This window comes from Stegostoma tigrinum, chromosome 23 (genome assembly GCF_030684315.1).
Source record: "Stegostoma tigrinum isolate sSteTig4 chromosome 23, sSteTig4.hap1, whole genome shotgun sequence".
Lineage (NCBI taxonomy): Eukaryota > Metazoa > Chordata > Chondrichthyes > Orectolobiformes > Stegostomatidae > Stegostoma > Stegostoma tigrinum.
This window is the reverse complement of record NC_081376.1, coordinates 54,691,800-54,710,237: the sequence shown is the minus strand read 5'-3', so window position 1 is coordinate 54,710,237 and position 18,438 is coordinate 54,691,800. Positions and strand designations below refer to the sequence as shown.

At 42.4% G+C, this 18,438-nt stretch overlaps 1 protein-coding gene across 1 annotated transcript; it reads left to right on the top strand.

Annotated features, from left to right (window-relative positions):
- The first annotated feature begins 345 nt into the window (after positions 1-345).
- coq7 (coenzyme Q7 homolog, ubiquinone (yeast)) lies at positions 346-15,309 on the top strand. Its single transcript, XM_048552381.2, has 5 exons — positions 346-666; positions 2,801-2,915; positions 7,015-7,154; positions 12,273-12,341; positions 14,949-15,309. The coding sequence occupies exons 1-5, from the start codon at positions 400-402 to the stop codon at positions 15,024-15,026; spliced, it is 669 nt and encodes a 222-aa protein (XP_048408338.1). The 5' UTR covers positions 346-399; the 3' UTR covers positions 15,027-15,309.
- Positions 15,310-18,438: the final 3,129 nt, after the last annotated feature.

Here is an 18,438-nt window from a genome sequence, read left to right as displayed (position 1 = left end):
ACACAGCAGGCCCAGCAGCATCTCAGGAGCACAAAAGCTGACGTTTCGGGCCTAGACCCTTCACACTTTATTATCTTGGATTCTCCAGCAACTGCAGTTCCCATTATCTCTGACCAAGCAGCATGTTTCCTGCTCCTCTGATGCTGCTTGTCCTGCTGTGTTCATCCAGCTCTCCACCTTGTTACCTGGCGTTCTCCAGCATTTGCAGTTCCCATTGCCTATGAGGCGTGGTCCCGGTGATGGGGCGGGGCTCGACCATGTGGGACGTTTCCCGGTGAGGGGGCGGGGCCTAGCTGTGGGGGCGTGGTCGCCGTGGTGGGGTGGGGTCCTGCTGAAGGGGCGGGGCTCAGTGTGGCTGTCTCCCCGCCCCCTTTCGTTCAGCCCGGGGCGGCCTGCGGGATGGCGAAGACCGGAGCCTGCGTTCGGCTTGGAGTGTCCGCCCTCTGCTCGCCGTCGCTACTGAGGAATGCCAGGCCTCCCCTGCAGCCCCTCCAGCCGAGTCCCTGGCCTGGGCTGAAGGCCGCTAGGGCCCTGAGCGGCTCGGCCGAGAGGGCGATGCTGGGCCGGATCATCCGAGTGGATCACGCCGGGGAGTACGGGGCTAACCGCATCTATGCCGGGCAGATGGCCGTGCTGGGCCGCAGCCCCGTGGGGCCTATCATCCAGGTATTTACCACAGAGTGTGAGAGAAATGCTGTAGGTTCCTGGCAGACTGGCATTGACAATAACCCGTGTTAGCAGCTAAATGTTTACACATCATTTAGTCAGCAACCTCCCTCTACATTTCACAGGAATTTACTTAGAGCAAATCACATCTTCTTTTAAACTGAATTGCTGCATCTGAAACTGCTTTACAAAAGAATTTTCAAAAGTCTGTCCTTGTATGATCTTTCCAAGGCCCCGTTCTCTCCCAGAGTCGATGAAGCAGCCAATGCGCTACGTTTACACCACCCCACAGGTTGGACCTGAAGGAGAGGAACACTCTTCACTTTGTAATATGGAACCGAAGACTCTGGGTGCCATAGAAACTACAGGCAGCACTGGGAATGTGGTGGTGAAATTTTGCTGTGACAGCCACTTGCTTTTATTTGTACAAATGAGGTGCAGAAGTAAGATATTTGGCCCCTCAAGGTTGCTGCACTAACCCTGGATTACCTTAGAATCACTTTCCCAACAAGAATCTAACTTCTTCCACCTTACAAATGTACAATGACTCTGTCTTCTGGAGCAGAAATTTCCAAAGTTGCACAAACTCCTCTCTCTGTCATAAAAGGGTGACCCCTAATTCGAAACAGCACTCCCTGCTTCTGCACTGACCCACAAGATCAAACATCATTTCCTCACCCACTTTGTCAAGACCTGTCAGTCTTATACGCTTTGATTGAATTCCCTTCGGCCTTCTAAACTCCAGTGAAAATAACTCCAGCCTGTCCAAACTTTTGGCATTAAAAAATCTGCTCATTCCAACTATCAATCTAATAAAGGTTCAACAAACCCTCTCCAAAACATTTACATACTTCCTTATGAGGAAGACCAAAACTGCACTCAGTATTTGAAATATGGTCTCACCAATGTCCTGTATAACTGAAGCATTAACATCTTTAATTTTCCATCTATTTCCTGTGGTGATAAATTTCAATATCCAATTTATTTTCCTGATTAAATGCTGTAATTGCAAATTAATTTTCTCTGATTCATGCACTTGAAGACCCTCTTCTACTCAGAATTCTGCAGTTGTTTCCCATTCATGTCATGCTGTGCTATTTTATTCCTCCTGCCAAAGTGAAACAACTTTCTCTCAGATTTTTGACCTCACTCAACTTGTTTACATCAGCCTGTATCCTTGTTATATCATCTTCACTGTATTCTTTCCTACCTGTCTTTGTCATCAATTTTAGCCAATCCCCTCAATGAAGTAATTGACATCAATTTTTTTAAAAAAACTGAGGTCGCAGCGCAGACCCTTGTGGGATCGCATGTGTTGCCGATCTGAAAAAAAGAATTTATGCATCCTGTCTGTTTTCTGCCAGCTGGCCAATTTTCTATCCATACCAATATGTTACTTCCTATACCATGAGATCCTCCTTTGTGCAAAATCTTTTGTATAGAATGTTATCAGATGCTCTCAAGAAAATCAAGTATATCAGTAGGACTCCCCTTGACCATGGAACATGTTACTGCTTCAGAGAATTCCAGTAAAACTATTAAGATTTTTCCTGATTACATTGAATTTTTCCATTTGCCCAGTTTTAACCTCCTAAATGATCAATTCTAATAGCTTCCTCTTTACAGACATCAAATTTACTGGCCTACTTTTTTCTGTTTTCTACCTCCCTTCTCGAATAGAAGGTTTATATTTTCACTTTCCCGTCCAACTGAAGTTACCTCATTGGTCATCTGTTTTATTAAACTAGGACGAAGTATTATATTGATTATGACTAGTTTTGTCACTAAATTAAAGATAGATTTCTCATTGATTTCTACAATAACAGAAAATCTTACTATTTCTGGGAAAGGAAAAGTTGAAATGTGAAGAAAAAATGTTTGTTTAAAATACACAGTAGGGACTTGCTCTAAAACCACAAAATATAGGAGCAGAATTAGGCGATTCAGCCCATCAAGTCCAGTCCACCATTCGATCATGGCTAATACACTTCTCAAGCTCATTCTCCTGTCTTTTCCCCATAATCCCTGATCCCTTTATTAATCAATAAACATCCTAATGGACAGCAGATTAATGTGCTCGATAATTGATATCAATGGTGCAGTAAATTAACTGAAATTAATATTCATGTTTCAGCAAATGTGGGATCAAGAAAAGGAACATCTGGAGAAATTTAATGAATTGATAGTTGATCACAGAGTTCGGCCGACGCTTCTAATGCCTTTCTGGAATGTTGCAGGATTCGTGTTGGGTAAACATCCATACGTATTAAATCTCTATCCTCAATTAATTCTTAAAGGTAGCCAGCACAGCTGCGTGAAAGATACACAGCATCCACAGATCTTTTGGTTTTTTATTCAGTAAAAGACAGATTAAGCTCAAATAGTCTCATTCAATTTCAGGGTGGGTTGGAGGAACAGAGTAGGGAAGTTAATGCAACTTTATACGGTGTGGGGTGAGACCACATCTGGAGTGCTGTGAGCAGTTTTGGACCCTTTATGTAAGGAAGGATATTGTTTCATTGGAGACAGTTCAGAGAAGGTTCAGTAGGATGATCTCTGGTATGGGGGGATGACAAGGTGTAGAGCTGGATGAACACAGCAGGCCAAGCAGCATCAGAGGAGCAGGAAAGCTGACGTTTCAGGCCTAGACTCTCCTTCAGAAGTGGGGGAGTGGAAGGGGTTTCTGAAATAAATAGGGAGAGGGCGGAGAGGGATAGAAGATGGATAGAGGAGAAGATAGGTGGAGAGGAGACAGACAGGTCAAAAAGGCGGGGATGGAGCCAGTAAATGTGAGTGTAGGCGGGGAGGTAGGAAGGAGATAGGTTAGTCCAGGGAGGATGGACATATCAAGGGGTGGGATGAAGTTACTAGGTAGGAGATGGGGGTGGGACTTGGAGTTGGAGGAGGCGATATGTGGGAGGACAGGTTAGGGAGGCGGGGATGAGCTGGGCTGGTTTTGGGATGCAGTGGGAGAGGGGGAGATTTTGAAGCCTGTGAAAACCACATTGATACCATTGGGCTGCAGGGTTCCCAAGTGGAATATGAGTTGTTGTTCCTGCAACCTTCGGGTAGCATCATTGTGGCACTGCAGGAGGCCCAGGATGGACATGTCGTCTAAGGAATGCAAGGGGGGAGTTGAAATGGTCCACTACTGGGAGATGCAGTTGTTTAGTGTGAACCAAGCGTAGGTGTTCTGCAGAGCGATCCCCAAGCCTCCGCTTGGTTTCCGCGATGTAGAGGAAGCCACACCGGGTACAATGGATACAGTATATCTGGTGTGGAGAGATTGTTTTATAAGCACAGGCTAAAAAGGTTAAGAGTCTGCTGACTGGAGTTTAGATGAATGAGAAGTAATCTCATCCAGACATATCGGATTCTTAAGGGGTTTGACAGGGTAAAGCTGAGAGGATGCTTTCCTTCACGGGAGAGTCTCGGTCCAGAGGGTATAGTCTCAGAATAAAGAGGCTCTAAATCAACACTCAGATGTCAAGGAATTTCATCTCTCAGGGAGTTGAGAATCTTTGGAATTCCTTGTCACAGAGAACTGTGGGGGTAAAGGTCTTGTGTATATTTATGGCTGAAATGGATACTTGATCAGTCAGGAAATCAGGGTTCAGGAGAAAAGACTGGAGGTGTGTCTGATCAGCCGTGATCCTATTGAATGCTAGAACAGACTTGAGAGTTTGAATAGCCTCTTCCTGTTACTATTTCATATGGTGATGATGCAACAGAGAACGTTACAGCATCATTAGGTGTACAAAATGATTAGAGGTATAGATGGAGTGGACAGCCAGAGACTTTTTCCTAGGGTGTAGGGGGGCATAATTTTAAAGTGAGTGGAGGTAGATAGCGCGGAGATGTCAGAGGTAGGTTCTTTACTCAGAGAGTGTTTCGGGCTTGGAGTGCATTGCCAGAGAGGGGAGTGGAGTCGGCCTCATTGGGGCATTTAATTGGCTATTAGATAGTCATGTGGATGATAGTATAGGGTAGGGGTGGAGGTTAGATAGACCTTAGGCTAGGGGTAAAAGTTCGGCACAACATCATGGGCCGAAGGGCCTGTACTGTGCTGTACAGTTCGATGTTCTATCATACAGCATGGAAACAGACCCTTTAGTCCAACACGTCTGTGTCGACCAACTTTCTCAAACCAAAATAGTCCCATTTTCCTGCATTTGGTCCATATTCCTCTTAAACTTTCCCTAAACATGTACCTGTCCAAATGCCTTTTAAATGTTGTAACTGTACTTGCACCCACCACTTCGTCTGGCAGTTCATTCCACGTACAAACCACCCTCTGTGTGAAAAAGTTGCCCTTCGGGTCACGTTTAAATCTTTCTCCTCTCTCTTTAAAACTATACCGTCTAGTGTTAAACTTACCTACCTTGTCTAATCACCTTATCTATGCCCCTCATGATTTTGTAACCCTCTTTAAGGTCACCCCTCAACCTCCTGTGCCCCAGAGAAAAAAAAACAGCCTAACCAGGCTCTCCTTAAAACTCAAACCCTCCAGACCCAGCAACATTCTTGTAAATCTCTTCTGAACCTTCTCCAATTTAACAATATCTTTATTAGTGTTTCCAGCACTGATTCCTACAGAACCTCAGAATCAACCAGCCTCTAGTCCAGAAAACAGCCATTTCCACAACTCTCTATTTTCTGTCCTTAAGCAAATGTCTTACTCAATCCAACACTGACTGCCCTATTCCATGAGCTTCTTATTTGGTTGAATGACAAGTAGTTCTTAGGAATGGCCTTGCATCTTTTCCTGAACAAGGGATTTACATTTGCTAATTCCAATCCTCTGGCCCATCCTCCTTATCTAGAGAAGGTTGGGATATGATGGTAAGCATTTGTTACCTTCACACCCATTCCTTTAGTCATCTGCAATATAAACCATTTCGACCAGGCATTCTACCTACACTAAGCATAGCCAGCCTTGCCAATACATGCTGCTCATCACTTTTCACCACATTCATTTCCTCTAGCTCCTTCCTTGGCTCAATGCATTTTCCACAGGCTGTGTGAAAATGCCTTTGGGATTTTTTTTACATTAAATGGTCTAAATAAATAGAATTATGGGAAAAAGTGTACATGTATTAAATGGCGTAGAATGATATATTAATAATGTAATTATTATATGATATCAAGTCACGACTATGACAGGGATGATCAGGATATTACAGATGACATGAAAATAGTGGTAAGTAGTGAGAAAGGAAAGTTTTGGATACTGGACAATACAGGTGGGCTGGTCAGATGCGTTGGATACTGGACAATACAGGTGGGCTGGTCAGATGTGCTGAACTGTGACAAGTAAAAAGTGTGAAGTGATGCATTTTTGAGGACTAATACGCCAAGGAAATACACTTTGAATGGTGGGACCCTAGGCAGTTCAAAGGTACAGAGGGACCTTGGTCCGCATTTCCATTGATTCTCGAAGGCAGCATGACATTTGATGAAGGGATTATGGTGGATGTTGACTGAATAGATTTTATGAAAGTGTCCAACAAATTACTACATACAGGCTGGGTAACCAGATTGACGGTATAGGAGGGACAGTGGCCAGTTGGATATAAAAACTGGCTTAAGGACAGCAAACAAGAAGTTGTGGTAGACAGTTTGTTTTCAGATTGGCGGTTGGTAAAATAGGGTGTTCTTCCAGAGTTTGTGGTGGCTGCACTGCCTTTTGTTTTGTTTTATAAAAATGACTTGAATCTTGAACCAAAGTGAAATTCCAAAATCTGCCAATGAAATCAAACCTGGAAGCACAGCAAATGGTGAAAATGTTGCAAATTACCTATAATGGGACATAGACCAGGTGAATGGGCAGTCATGTGGCAGATGGAACTTAATAGACAATAGCAGGAGGTGATGCATGTTAGAAAGGACCAGGAGAATTGTTTTAGATATAATGCCTAAGTTCTAAAGAGTAGACAAGAGCAGAGAGACCTTGGCATACTTGTGCATCACATTTTGAGCAGATAGGACATATAAGATTAGAAAAAGCGTACATCACAGAAACATGCCATTTGGTTCAATTAATTTGTATTTATGCTCCACTTGTGCCTTCTAGAGAGTTTAATTACCCAAACGTCAGCCTGACCTGCTCCTCTTCTTTCTCACATACTTAATGAGTTTTGGGATAGTGGGCTTCACAAATAAAAGCATTGAATATAAATGCAGGAACCTTATGTCAAACCTTTGTAAGGCTCTGGTTAGGCCCCAGTAGGGCCCTTTTGTAGCCAGTTCTGGTGCCCAGTGCCTTTACTTGTGGTTGCTGATCTAGAAATGACATATGTTAACTGTAATCATATTACAAATAGCTGTTTTCTCCCTCCCTTTTTAAAGGTGCTGGAACTGCCCTTTTTGGAAAAGAGGCTGCCATGGCTTGTACAGTCGCAATAGAAGAGAGTATATCACAACATTACAACAATCAGATAAGGATGCTAATGGAAGATGATCCAGAAAGGCACAAAGAATTACTTGAAGTAAGCATTAAATATGAAATAACATAGGTTTTCCTATATTAGAGTATTTAGTACCGTAAAACTAGCTGTTAGTCAAAAGATTGCAGCATATTTTAGAGCTCTTGAATTGGAATAGAATAGAAAAATAAGGAAGTTTTACTTATTACAGGATTAGAGGACATTGGTAAAAACCTGAACTGGACTTCCGTTTGCAGTATTGGTCACCTTATTTAAGGAAGGAATGTAAATGCACCGCAAGAGTTCAGAAATGTTTACCAAACCAATATCTGGAAAGCATCTGTTGTCTTCATGAACATTTGGACAGTCTAGACTTGTCATCTGCTGGAGTTTTGTAGAGTTAGAGGCAAATAGATTGAAAGGTCTTGATGTGGTGGATGTTAAATTGATGCTACTTCTTGTGGGGGAATCAAGAATAAAGGATGTCTATTTAAGCATACAGCTCACCTATTTAAGACAGATAAGAAGAAATATCCTAGAAGGTTATGAGCGTTTGGAAACCTTCTTCAGAAAGCGTTGGAAGCAGTTTTTAAGACAGAGTGTTATGACTTCAGCTGATGGTAATACACGTCAGATTCCAGATTGAAACCTGGCTAGACAGACCATAAGTTTTAGATAACCAAGTGTGAAGCTGGATGAACACAGCAGGCCAAGCAGCATCTCAGGAGCACAAAAGCTGACATTTCGGGACTAGACCCTTCATCAGAGAGGCCCAAAACGTCAGCTTTTGTGCTCCTGAGATGCTGCTTGTCCTGCTGTGTTCATCCAGCTTCACACTTGGTTATCTTGGATTCTCCAGCATCTGCAGTTCCCATTATCACTTGCCATAAGTTTTACTTTTCTTTTGTTTGCTGCAGATGTCAGTGACACTGCATATTCACAAGAGGCTGCTAATGTACTTTTAACAAAAGAATATGAAAGATAATGATATAAGAACAACACAGACCATATTACTCTAGACAAGAGCTAATGGAATGATCTTGTTGCAAACATCAGGTTAAAAAGTCATTCTTTTCATCCCAGCAACACCTTGTAGATGACCAAACCTTGGTGAAGTCAATCCATGCTAATGCTTTAGTTGGATTCCTCTTGGAAAATTCCTTCACCTTCACTAAATATTATTTGCTTCAATTAATGTCTGTCCCTGAAATACTTAAACTGCTCAAACACAGAAGTTGCTGGAAAAGCTCAGCAGGTTTGGCAGCATCTGTGAAAAATAAATCAGAGTCAATGTTTTGGGTCTGGTGATCTTTCCTCAGAAGGGCTTCATGACCTAGTTTCTTTCCTTCTCAGTCTCTATCCGGTGGTTTTAAACATCTTAGAAATTACCTGTCCAGGTGGATTCCTGACTATTTAGCTTAAGTCACGTGGCTCCTTGCAAATGTTCTTTCAAACTATTTTGGAAAAAGCGAATCAGATCTTCTAAAAACTGAAAAACAATCAATTTTTTTTTTGCCACTTTGCTTCTAAAATTCCCAGATAATAATGATATATGGTAAACTTTTATAACAAGAGTAAGAAAGAATCTTGTTAGTCAAAGGAGTGGCAGGTCATTGGGGATAGATGGGAATGAGGAGGAAGCAGATCAGTCATGATCTTAATGAATGGTGAAGCAAGCTCAGGGGGCTGAATGGCTACTCCAGCTTCTCATTTATATTATTAGTACCGCAAAGGTTTCCAAAGAAAGATTGAGGTATAAATATACGCTGTAAGGGATGATTTGTAAATCCATAGCTTTTTGTTTATTATAATAATTGCTGCAGTACAAAATAAATTTTATTTGTGAGGTAATTATTCTTTAGTAAATGTATGTTCCACAGAGCCGAGTAATAGCCGCCTCATTTGCTGAGCGTAAGGTGATTAATCCGATACTTAGTTTCTCCACGAGTGCGTGAGGACTTGTACTGAGACACCCTGGAGTGGAGGTTGGCTGAGCAAGGCCCTGTTCTGAACCTGTCAGGTCCCATCTTTTTGTTGTAGTTTAAAGCATGTCATTCCAGCAGATGTGGTTTGTCACTTTTGACCAACCCCTTTTGTGGTTTGAATTCAACACTGACTAATAAATTTTGAAAATGCAAAGCTAGATGTTCTGTGAAGTCCAAAATTTATGTACAGTATGGACTGCCCTTAATGGGACTGCAAAGGGGCACATTTGTCAGGACAGAGATAATGGGAACTGCAGATGCTGGAGAATCCAAGATAACAAAGTGTGGAGCTGGATGAACACAGCAGGCCAAGCAGCATCTCAGGAGCACATTTGTCAGGACATCTTATTCTTCATGTGGTAATGTTTGATAGCTGACCTGAGGGCTATTTACGTCAAAATAAATGACAAAGCATGACCATTTTCTCAGCATCTGTATCCTTCAGTTTAACCACATAAACCCACCTCTTCTGCCAATTAAAAAAAATTCATGCAGGGAATGATGTCACTCCTTTTAGGATTGGCTGGAATTTTATTATAGTGCATCAGAACTGTACAGTAAACTTTCATGCTTAGGTTAAAAAATAAGCTATTTGAAAGTTATGAATTGTAACCCATGAATTTGAACACTAAAATTGCCCTCAGAATTATTTTCCCTGGGGCAGTGTGAATAGAGAGGAATCAGTCAGCTTGTGTGTAACTTTAGTTATGTTCAACATTGATCAGCAGCAGACTATGTATGAGTGAGTGCAGCTAGCTGTGTTACTGACAGTGCTCACTTTGAAAGTAATGAAAGAACTGGCGGCCAGTAACAAGATGCCATACTAAAGCGATCCGGTGAACTGGAATCATTTAACACCCAGTGGGAAGCCAAGTAGTATGAGAGATTTTCACATCAACCCATTTGGAGATGTTATACTCTTCTGGAGCAAGTAAGACTTTAACCTGGGCATTCTGGCCAGAGGCAGGGACATTACCACTATGCCATAAATGCAGTCAGCATTTATCGCTTTGTAGATTTACACCAGCTGGACCAATCAAAAACAAGATATTCTGAAGCTGATTTATAAAATTTCTAATACTATAAAATGTAGATTGCTGTTCAGAAAACCAGTCAGCTGTAAAATAGCTCAATGCCATTATCATATAAGGCTACAGGCCAAGTAATGGAAAATAGCATGAGAATAGATGAGACGTGTGATGGCTGGTGTGGACCTGATGGGCTGAAGTATGTTCTTCCATGCTGTGAAAATTCTATGACTGAATGACTTCGGGAATATTAAGGTAGATAGATCCCCAGGTCCTGATGAGACCTATCCCAGAATATTGAGGAAGGCAAGACAACAAATTACTGGAGCATTGACAGACATCTTTGTATCCTCTTTGGCCACAGATGAGGTCCCAGAAAAATGGAGAATAGCCAGTGCTGTCCCATTGTTTAAGAAGGGTAGCAACAATCATCCTGGAAATTATAGGCCTGTGAGCCTCACATTGGTAGTGGGGAGATTATTGGAAAAGACTCTCAGGGACAAGATCTGTACACATTTAGAAGCGAATGGACTTATTGGCGATAGCGTGGTTTTGTGCAGGGAAGGTCATGCCTCACGAACTTGATCGAGTTTTTTGAGGAGGTGATGATAATTGATGAAGGAAAAGCATGTTGTCTGCATGGACTTCAGTAAAGCCTTTAACAAGGTACCTCATGGCAGACTGGTACAAAAGGTGATGTCACATGGTATTGGGGTGAGTTGGCAAGATGGATATAGATAACAAAGTGTGAACCTTGATGAACACAGCAGGCCAAGCAGCATCTTAGGAGCACAGATGCTACTTGGCCTGCTGTGTTCATCAAGCTTCACACTTTGTTATTTTGGATTCTCTAGCATCTGCAGTTCCCATTATCTCTGATCACAAGGTGGATATAGACCTGGGTTAGTAATGGGAGACAGACGGAAGGATGCTTTTTGGAATGAGGGTTGTGACTATTGATGTCCCACAGGGATCAGTGCTGGGACCTCTGCTGTTCATGGTCTACATAAATGAATTTGAAGAAAATGTGGCTGGTCTAATTAGTAAGTTTGCAGATGGTATAAAGATTGGACTTGCGGTTAGTGAGAAGGATTGTCAGAAGATACAGAACCGTTAGAGACATGGTTAGAACAATGGCAGATTGGGTTTAATCCGGACAAATGTGAGGTGATGTATTTTGGAAGGTCAAGTACATGTGGGAATTATACAGTGAATGGCAGAATATTTAGAGTATTGATATGCAGAGGGATCTGGGTGTGCAGGTCCACAGATCACTGAAGGTAGCAGCGCAGGTAGATAAGGAGTAAAAAAGGCCGATGGCATGCTTGCTTTCATTGGAAGGGACATTGAGTATAAGGATAGACAACTTATGCTGCTGCTTTATAGAACGCTAGTGAGGCCACATTTGGAATATTGTGTACTGTTCTGGTCACCACACTACCAGAGGGATGGGGATGCTTTGGAGCGGGAATAAAAAAAGTTTACCAGGATGTTGACTGGTTTGTGTGGTTTTGGCTATGAAAAAAGGTTGAGTAGTCTGGGTTGTTTTTTTCAGTGGAACACTGGAGATTGAAGGGACCTGAAAGAAGTTTATAAGATTGTGAATGGCATGGTAGAGTGAAAAGTATGATGCTTTTTTCCCCTCAGCGTGGAGGGGTCAGTTACTAAGGGACACAGGTTCAAAGCATGAGGGAGGATGTTTAAAAGAGATGTGTGAGACAGGTTTTCACGCAGAGGATGGTGAGTGCCTGGAAAGCACTGCCAGAGGAGGGGGTGTGGGGGAAGCAAACACAATAACAACATTTTGAGAAACTCCTGGATAAATGCATGGATAGGAAGGGAATAGAGGGATATGGATCCTGCAAGTGAAGGCAGTTTTAGTGTGGAAAGGCAAAATGTGTCAACGCAGGAAGTACCTGTTCTTGAGCTGTGTTGCTGTTTGTTCTTTGGAGGGAATAACAAATACAAACTATCCTGTTCAAGACTAAAGACCAAAGCTTTCGAATCCATTCTTAGAGCTGGAATTGTAGATATATTTAACGTATCGGCATGTAAATTGTAATCTTTAGCATTGAGACTATATTACACATTGTATTTAATAAAGAGTGAATTTTGTCTTCAGGGATACTACTTTTATTGTATTGTGATAAGGATACTTTTTATTACAGATTCTCAAGAAATTCAGAGATGATGAAATGGAACATCATGACACAGGATTAGCACATGACGCAGAAATGGTAGGTGCTTGCTCAAACCTTTCCTGTTGATTGTTCAAATACCTTAACAAATGTGCTGTCTGGCTAGCCCAAGTCTGAGGGGGAATGATGCTAGTAGACAGCCACAATGACAGGGGATTAGGATAAATCAGTATTAGTGTTAAACTGTCACTTTTTGTGACCAGCAGAAAACCCATTTCAATTTTATTTAATTCACTCAAGGGACATGGGCAATGCTGGCTGGTCCAGCATTTGAGATAACAAGGTGTAGAGCTGGATGAACACAGAAGGCCAAGCAGCATCAGAGGAGCAGGAAGGCTGATGTTTCAGGCCTAGACCCCACTTTGGAAAAAGTTTTTCTGAAGAAGGGTCTTGGCCCGAAACGTCAGCCTTCCTGCTCCTCTGATGCTGCTTGGCCTGCTGTGTTGATCTAGTTCTACACCTTGTTATCTCAGATTCTCCAGCATCTGCAGTTCCTACTATCCTTGGCCCAGCATTTATTACCCATTCCCAGTTGCCCCTTGAGAAGATGGTGATGAACTGCCTTCTTGAACCGCTGCAGTTCATGTGCTGTAGGTTGACCCATAATGTCCTGAGGGAGGGAATTCCAGGATTTTGACCCAGCGACAGTGAAGGAATGGCAATGTATTTCCAGATCAGGATGACGAGTGGCTTGGAGGGGATCGTGCACGGGGGTTTGTTCCAATAAATGCTGTCCTGCCAGCAAAATCAATATCCCACAAATGGATTTTCTAAAAGAAGCTAATGCATAGACCGCACAATTCCATTTGATCTCCAAGTTGTGAGGAAACAATATACTCTCCTGGATGTATTATGTTTAATCAAACAGTAGTGTCCAGCTTTCATTTTCTAATTTATAGCCCAAAAGTAAAAGCATATATCTCTCTAAGGAATAAAAATTGATTTAACTTGGCTTCAACAAACTGATGCAAGAATGCAAGTTGTTGGGCTGTATACATATAGGCAATTGGTATATGTGACCATCAACAGTGTCATGAAGGTATCTGTATGTGCATGCTTAAAGTGTGAAGGCTAAACTGTAGCACAGTATCTGAGCCGTGCTCATCACTGAAGCAAGGAGACCTGCAAGTTTGATAATCTGACTCAAAGCATGATTCCTGCAAATTTATTTTCTTGATAAAATGCTGAATTCTTTAGAGTTTTTGGAGGAAGTCTCAACCAGAGTGAATAGAGGGGAACCAGTGTTGTGTTTGGACTACCAGAAGGCATTTGCCCACAGTGTTGAAGGTAGTGTAGTGGTGTGGGTAGAGAATTGGCTTGTGGGCAGGAAACAGCAAGTGGGAGGTTGGCAACCTGTGACCAGTGGGGTTCCAAGATAACAAAGTGTGAAACTGAATGAACACAGCAGGCCACGTAGCATCTCAGGAGCACAAAAGCTGACGTTTCGGGCCTAGACCCTTTATCAGAGACACTTCATCACCCCTCTCTGATGAAGGATCTAGGCCTGAAACGTCAGCTTTTGTGCTCCTGAAATGCTGCTTGGCCTGCTGTGTTCATCCAACTTCACACTTTGTTATCTTGGATTCTCCAGCATCTGCAGTCCCCATTATCTCTGACCAGTGGGGTTCCATAGGATCAGTGCTATGACCATTACTGGCCACAATAAATATTAATGACTTGGAGAAAAGAAGCAAATGTATTGAAGCCATTTTTGAAGATGCCTGAAAAATAGGGGGAAAGGTGGATTGAGAGAGCAGTACAATTAACAGAGAGATAAGTAAGCGGGCAAAATGTTAACAAATGGATATTAATGTGGGAAAACGCGAGGATTTTTTTGGAATGAAGAACCACAAGAAATACTGTTTAGGTGGATAAATACTGCAGAAAACTGCAACACAAAGGGGCTTGGGTGAACTTGTGCACTGAACACAGAAAGCTAGCTCACAGGGGCAGCACATAATCAGGAAGCTGACCCTCATTTCATGGGGGTTGGAGTATTAGAATAGGGAAGTCTTACTGCAGCTGGTCAAGGTGCTGGTGAGACCACATCTAGAGTACAGTGAGCAGTTTTGGTTCCCCTTATTCATGGAAAGATGTCATTTCATTGGAGGCGGTTCAGGGAAGTTTCAGGAGGATGACACCTGGTATGAAAGTATTGCCTTATGAACAAAGGCTAAACGGGTTGGGACTGTACTCACTGGGGTTTAGAAGAAGGAGAGGTGATCCCATTGAAACATATTGGATTCTGAAGGGGCTTGACAGGGTAAATGCTGAGAGGATGTTTCCCCTCATGCGAGAGCCTAGAACAGTGTCAGAATAAAAGGGCACCAATTCAAGACAGAGATGAGGAGGAATTTCTTCTCTCAGAGGGTTGTGAGCCTTTGGAACTCTTCCCCACAGAGAGCAGTGGGGGCAGAGTGCTTGTGTCTATTTAAGGCTGAAATAGATTCTTGATTAGTCGGGGTATGAAAAGGTATGGAGGATAGGCAGGAAAGTGGACAGGAGGAGTATTGGATCAGCCATGATCCTGTTGAATGCTGGAGCGGGCTTGGGGGAATGAACAGCCTCCTCCTGTTTGTATTTCTTATGATCTTGTGTGGAAAAGCTGTGCCACTGTTTTGATTTATTCTCAATTTTGTTTTTTAGGCACCTGCATATGCATTATTGAAGAATATTATACAAGCTGGATGCAAGGCTGCTATCTACGCATCTGAACGCATTTAAATATTTTCTTTGTAAAATAAATCTGTTTTTGCAATTGATTACTAATATACAGTAAAATAGATAATGTTGTAACTTATTTGGTTTGTACCTATCCTATAATTTGTTTCAATTATGAAAATATATGTTTTTGTGTACATGGCTGAGAAACGTGATGGCCTGGTGGTATTATCACTGGACTGTTAATCCAGAGACCCAGAGGACATTCTGGGGGCCCAGGTTCAAATCCTGCTGTGGCAGATGGTGGATTTTGGATTCAATAAAATATCTGGAATTAAAAATCTAATGACAACCATGAATCTATTAGGGCCCATCTAGTTCATTAATGCAGTTCAGGGAAGGAAACTGCTATCCTTATCTGGTCTGGCCTACATGTAACTCCAGACCCACAGCAATATGGTTGACTCTGAACTGCACTCTGGCCAATTAGGGATGGACAATAAATGCTGCATGGTCAGTGATGCCCACATCCCGTTAAGAAGAAAAAGAAACTATTTTCCAGGTCGCCTGGCACTTTGTTTTGAACCAGGAATGTATATGAAATGCACTGACTGACTATTGAAGAATTGTCCAGTTAGGACAATAGTTAATACATATCTGCTTCATAAACACTGCTCAAAGTTAGTGTGTGAACTAACATACTGTGGGGAAAAATTGCTTGATTGAGTGGTAATGTTCTCTGTGCTCAGTCACAAAAGCACCTGCCTCTTACCCACATGAGCCAGAGGATCCCAGGTTTCTGCTGAATGAGTTGGTGTACATTCTGCGGTGGCTTCAACATTGTAGCTGAATTCTGCCAACGTGAGGGAGCCTGAAGTCGGTGGTGTTACTGCGTGTTGCTTCTTCATCGGCCATCAGCGGGTGGGTCTGGGAGGTACCATTGTGCACGTCAGGGAAGCTGGCAGCTTTCCCTGTAACTAGGACAGTGATGCTGAAACCCAAACAGCAGGAACGAGTGGAAATCACTAGAGACAGTATCTCAGGATAGCAGGGACCTCATTAGGCCTATGTTGATTGGAGTCTTCCTTCTCTGCGACATCCACAATCAGTGGCAAGGTTGTGATGTGGAAAGACAACAACCTTACCATTTTCTGCCAGAAGCAGCAGGCACCTCCTTTAGCTGGGTTGCAGTTTGAGCTGTTACTGTGCAACCAGTTCCTCCCACTCCCACTGTGTGGATACAGTGCAGTGGGTGGGGTCTGGCCCTGCAACACTGGAAACATTACTGTGCTCCTGCAATTTAACTCTTTGATTCGTTTGATGTTATTTCTGTTGCTCCTGAATAAGCTGCAGCGTGGCTACAGGAAAAGCTTGAGGAGACATGGACACATCATGAAACCAGTTTGACAATTATATGTGCCATTCTCCTGGCAGCCTCATGTTCAGAGCCATTTCCAAGGGGCTGGGAAGGTGCTTGGCTGTTATTTGCTCTCCTGTCAAATAGTCTTTCCAAGCTGACAACCATATCTTGTGTGAAGCACAGTCAGTCAGGAGAAGTATTGAAGTACCCCACCACTTTGAAAGCAATGCTGAGTAAAAGTTCAGGGAGGGAGAAAATAAAACACATTCCTGATTATGGGGTTAAAACATTCAAGGTCCTGCACAAATGGCAGACTGAAACAGCTAGCAACGTGATGTGTGCAAATGTGAATAAATCTTGATCCTTCTGTAAGCATTTAATATTTTACAGTAAATTAATACAGAACGTTAATTAGTGAAAAGTCATTAAAATATATGACCTGAAAACACATTTTCTTTAAGCTAATGAATGATTTTATGTGCAGTTTTAAAACATGACTGCTGGGGTCAGGTTGCTGCGGACAGCGCAACTTTTATTCAGAAAATATGCTCAGATTTGCATGTTTGAATGACCTTTAATTTGGTTAAAGCGACATGTCCATGTGTTTTACTGATGGCTATTCTCACAAGCCATTCCATTTGGTTATTTTAAATTGTGATCAATGTGACAAATCTTAGAAGTCCCTGTATGCCCTGGCATCTTTCTCCTCACCAATTTTGTGTAACTACTTTTGCCTGATGGTGGTGCTGTTTCCTAGATTATATTGAGACAACTGCAGTTTCTTCTGTTACTTTTTGGGAATTCTTTTTAAAGGCTTTTTAAGCCACATCATTGAGACTAGCTAGTAGAATGCTTGCAGTGACCAGCTGCATCACTTGAGACTATCACAGCACAGTGGTTAGCACTGCAGCCTCACAGCGCCAGGGACCTGGGTTCGATTCCAGCCTTGGGTGACTGTCTGTGTGAAGTTTGTAAATTCTCCATGTGTCTGTGTGGGTTTCCTCCAGTTTCCTCCAGCAGTCCGTAGATGTGCAGGCTAGGTGGATTGGCATGGTTAATAGCCCATAGTGTTCAAGGATGTACTGGCTAGGTGGGTTCACCATGGGATAATGCAAGGTTAGCTCTGGGTAGGATGCTGTTCAGAGGGTCAGTATGGACCCATTGGGCTGAATGACCTGCTTCCATACTAGCGATTCTATGACCATGGCAGCCTGTTCTGGTTGCTGGTTGTTCTAGCCTGTTTCTTATGCAGTGAGTAGTTAGGGTATGGAATGTACTGCCTGGAATTGTGGTGGAAACAGGTTCAACTGAGGTATTCAAGAGGCACATCGAAGGATTATTTAGATAAAGATATGTACAGTGGTTTGGAGGAAAGCAGAAGATTGGTGCAAGAAAATGATGTTCATTTAACAAGCCAGTGCTGGCACAATAGATGGTATGGCCTCCACTGAATGTTGTAACACTTATTCGGTTATGTGGCCCATATCTCAACTTTGTTCATTTTCAGCAGTTAGTTTTGCTCACCCACCATTGATGTTTAGGTGACCTTGAGCCACTAACTTCAGCAAAACCGAGAGGATTTGAGGACCACATTGAAACATAGAAAATAGAAGCAGGCTGAGGCCATTCAGCCCTTCGAACCTGCTCCATCGTTCATTATGATCATGGCTGAGCATCCAACTCAATAGCCCGTTCCTACTTTTTCCCTAAATCCTTCAATCCCTTGACGTATCTGACCTGGCAAAAAAATAACATTACTAAATGCTCTTGTGTCATTAGATTACTAGACGACAAGGTAATTTTGTTCCCCACAGCTCAGAGCAGTTGCCTTCACTCTTTCATGCATGTGGATGATCTGATCAATGGAAAGTATATTGGGGTGAGCTATTGGTAGAAATTTTTGCTTTATTTAATTCCAGATAACAGTTTAGTATTTGGGTACAATGATTTTCATTTGATTTTCAGCCGATTATTACTTGAGAAGAGTAATCTACCATATGCTTGCTGCATGGTGTTAATATGAATCAGCTATTCAATTATAGGAGGCTGATCAATTTGAACCATGAGCCTTCCTGAACCTTTGTGGCTGCCTGACATTTTTATAAATCAATTAAT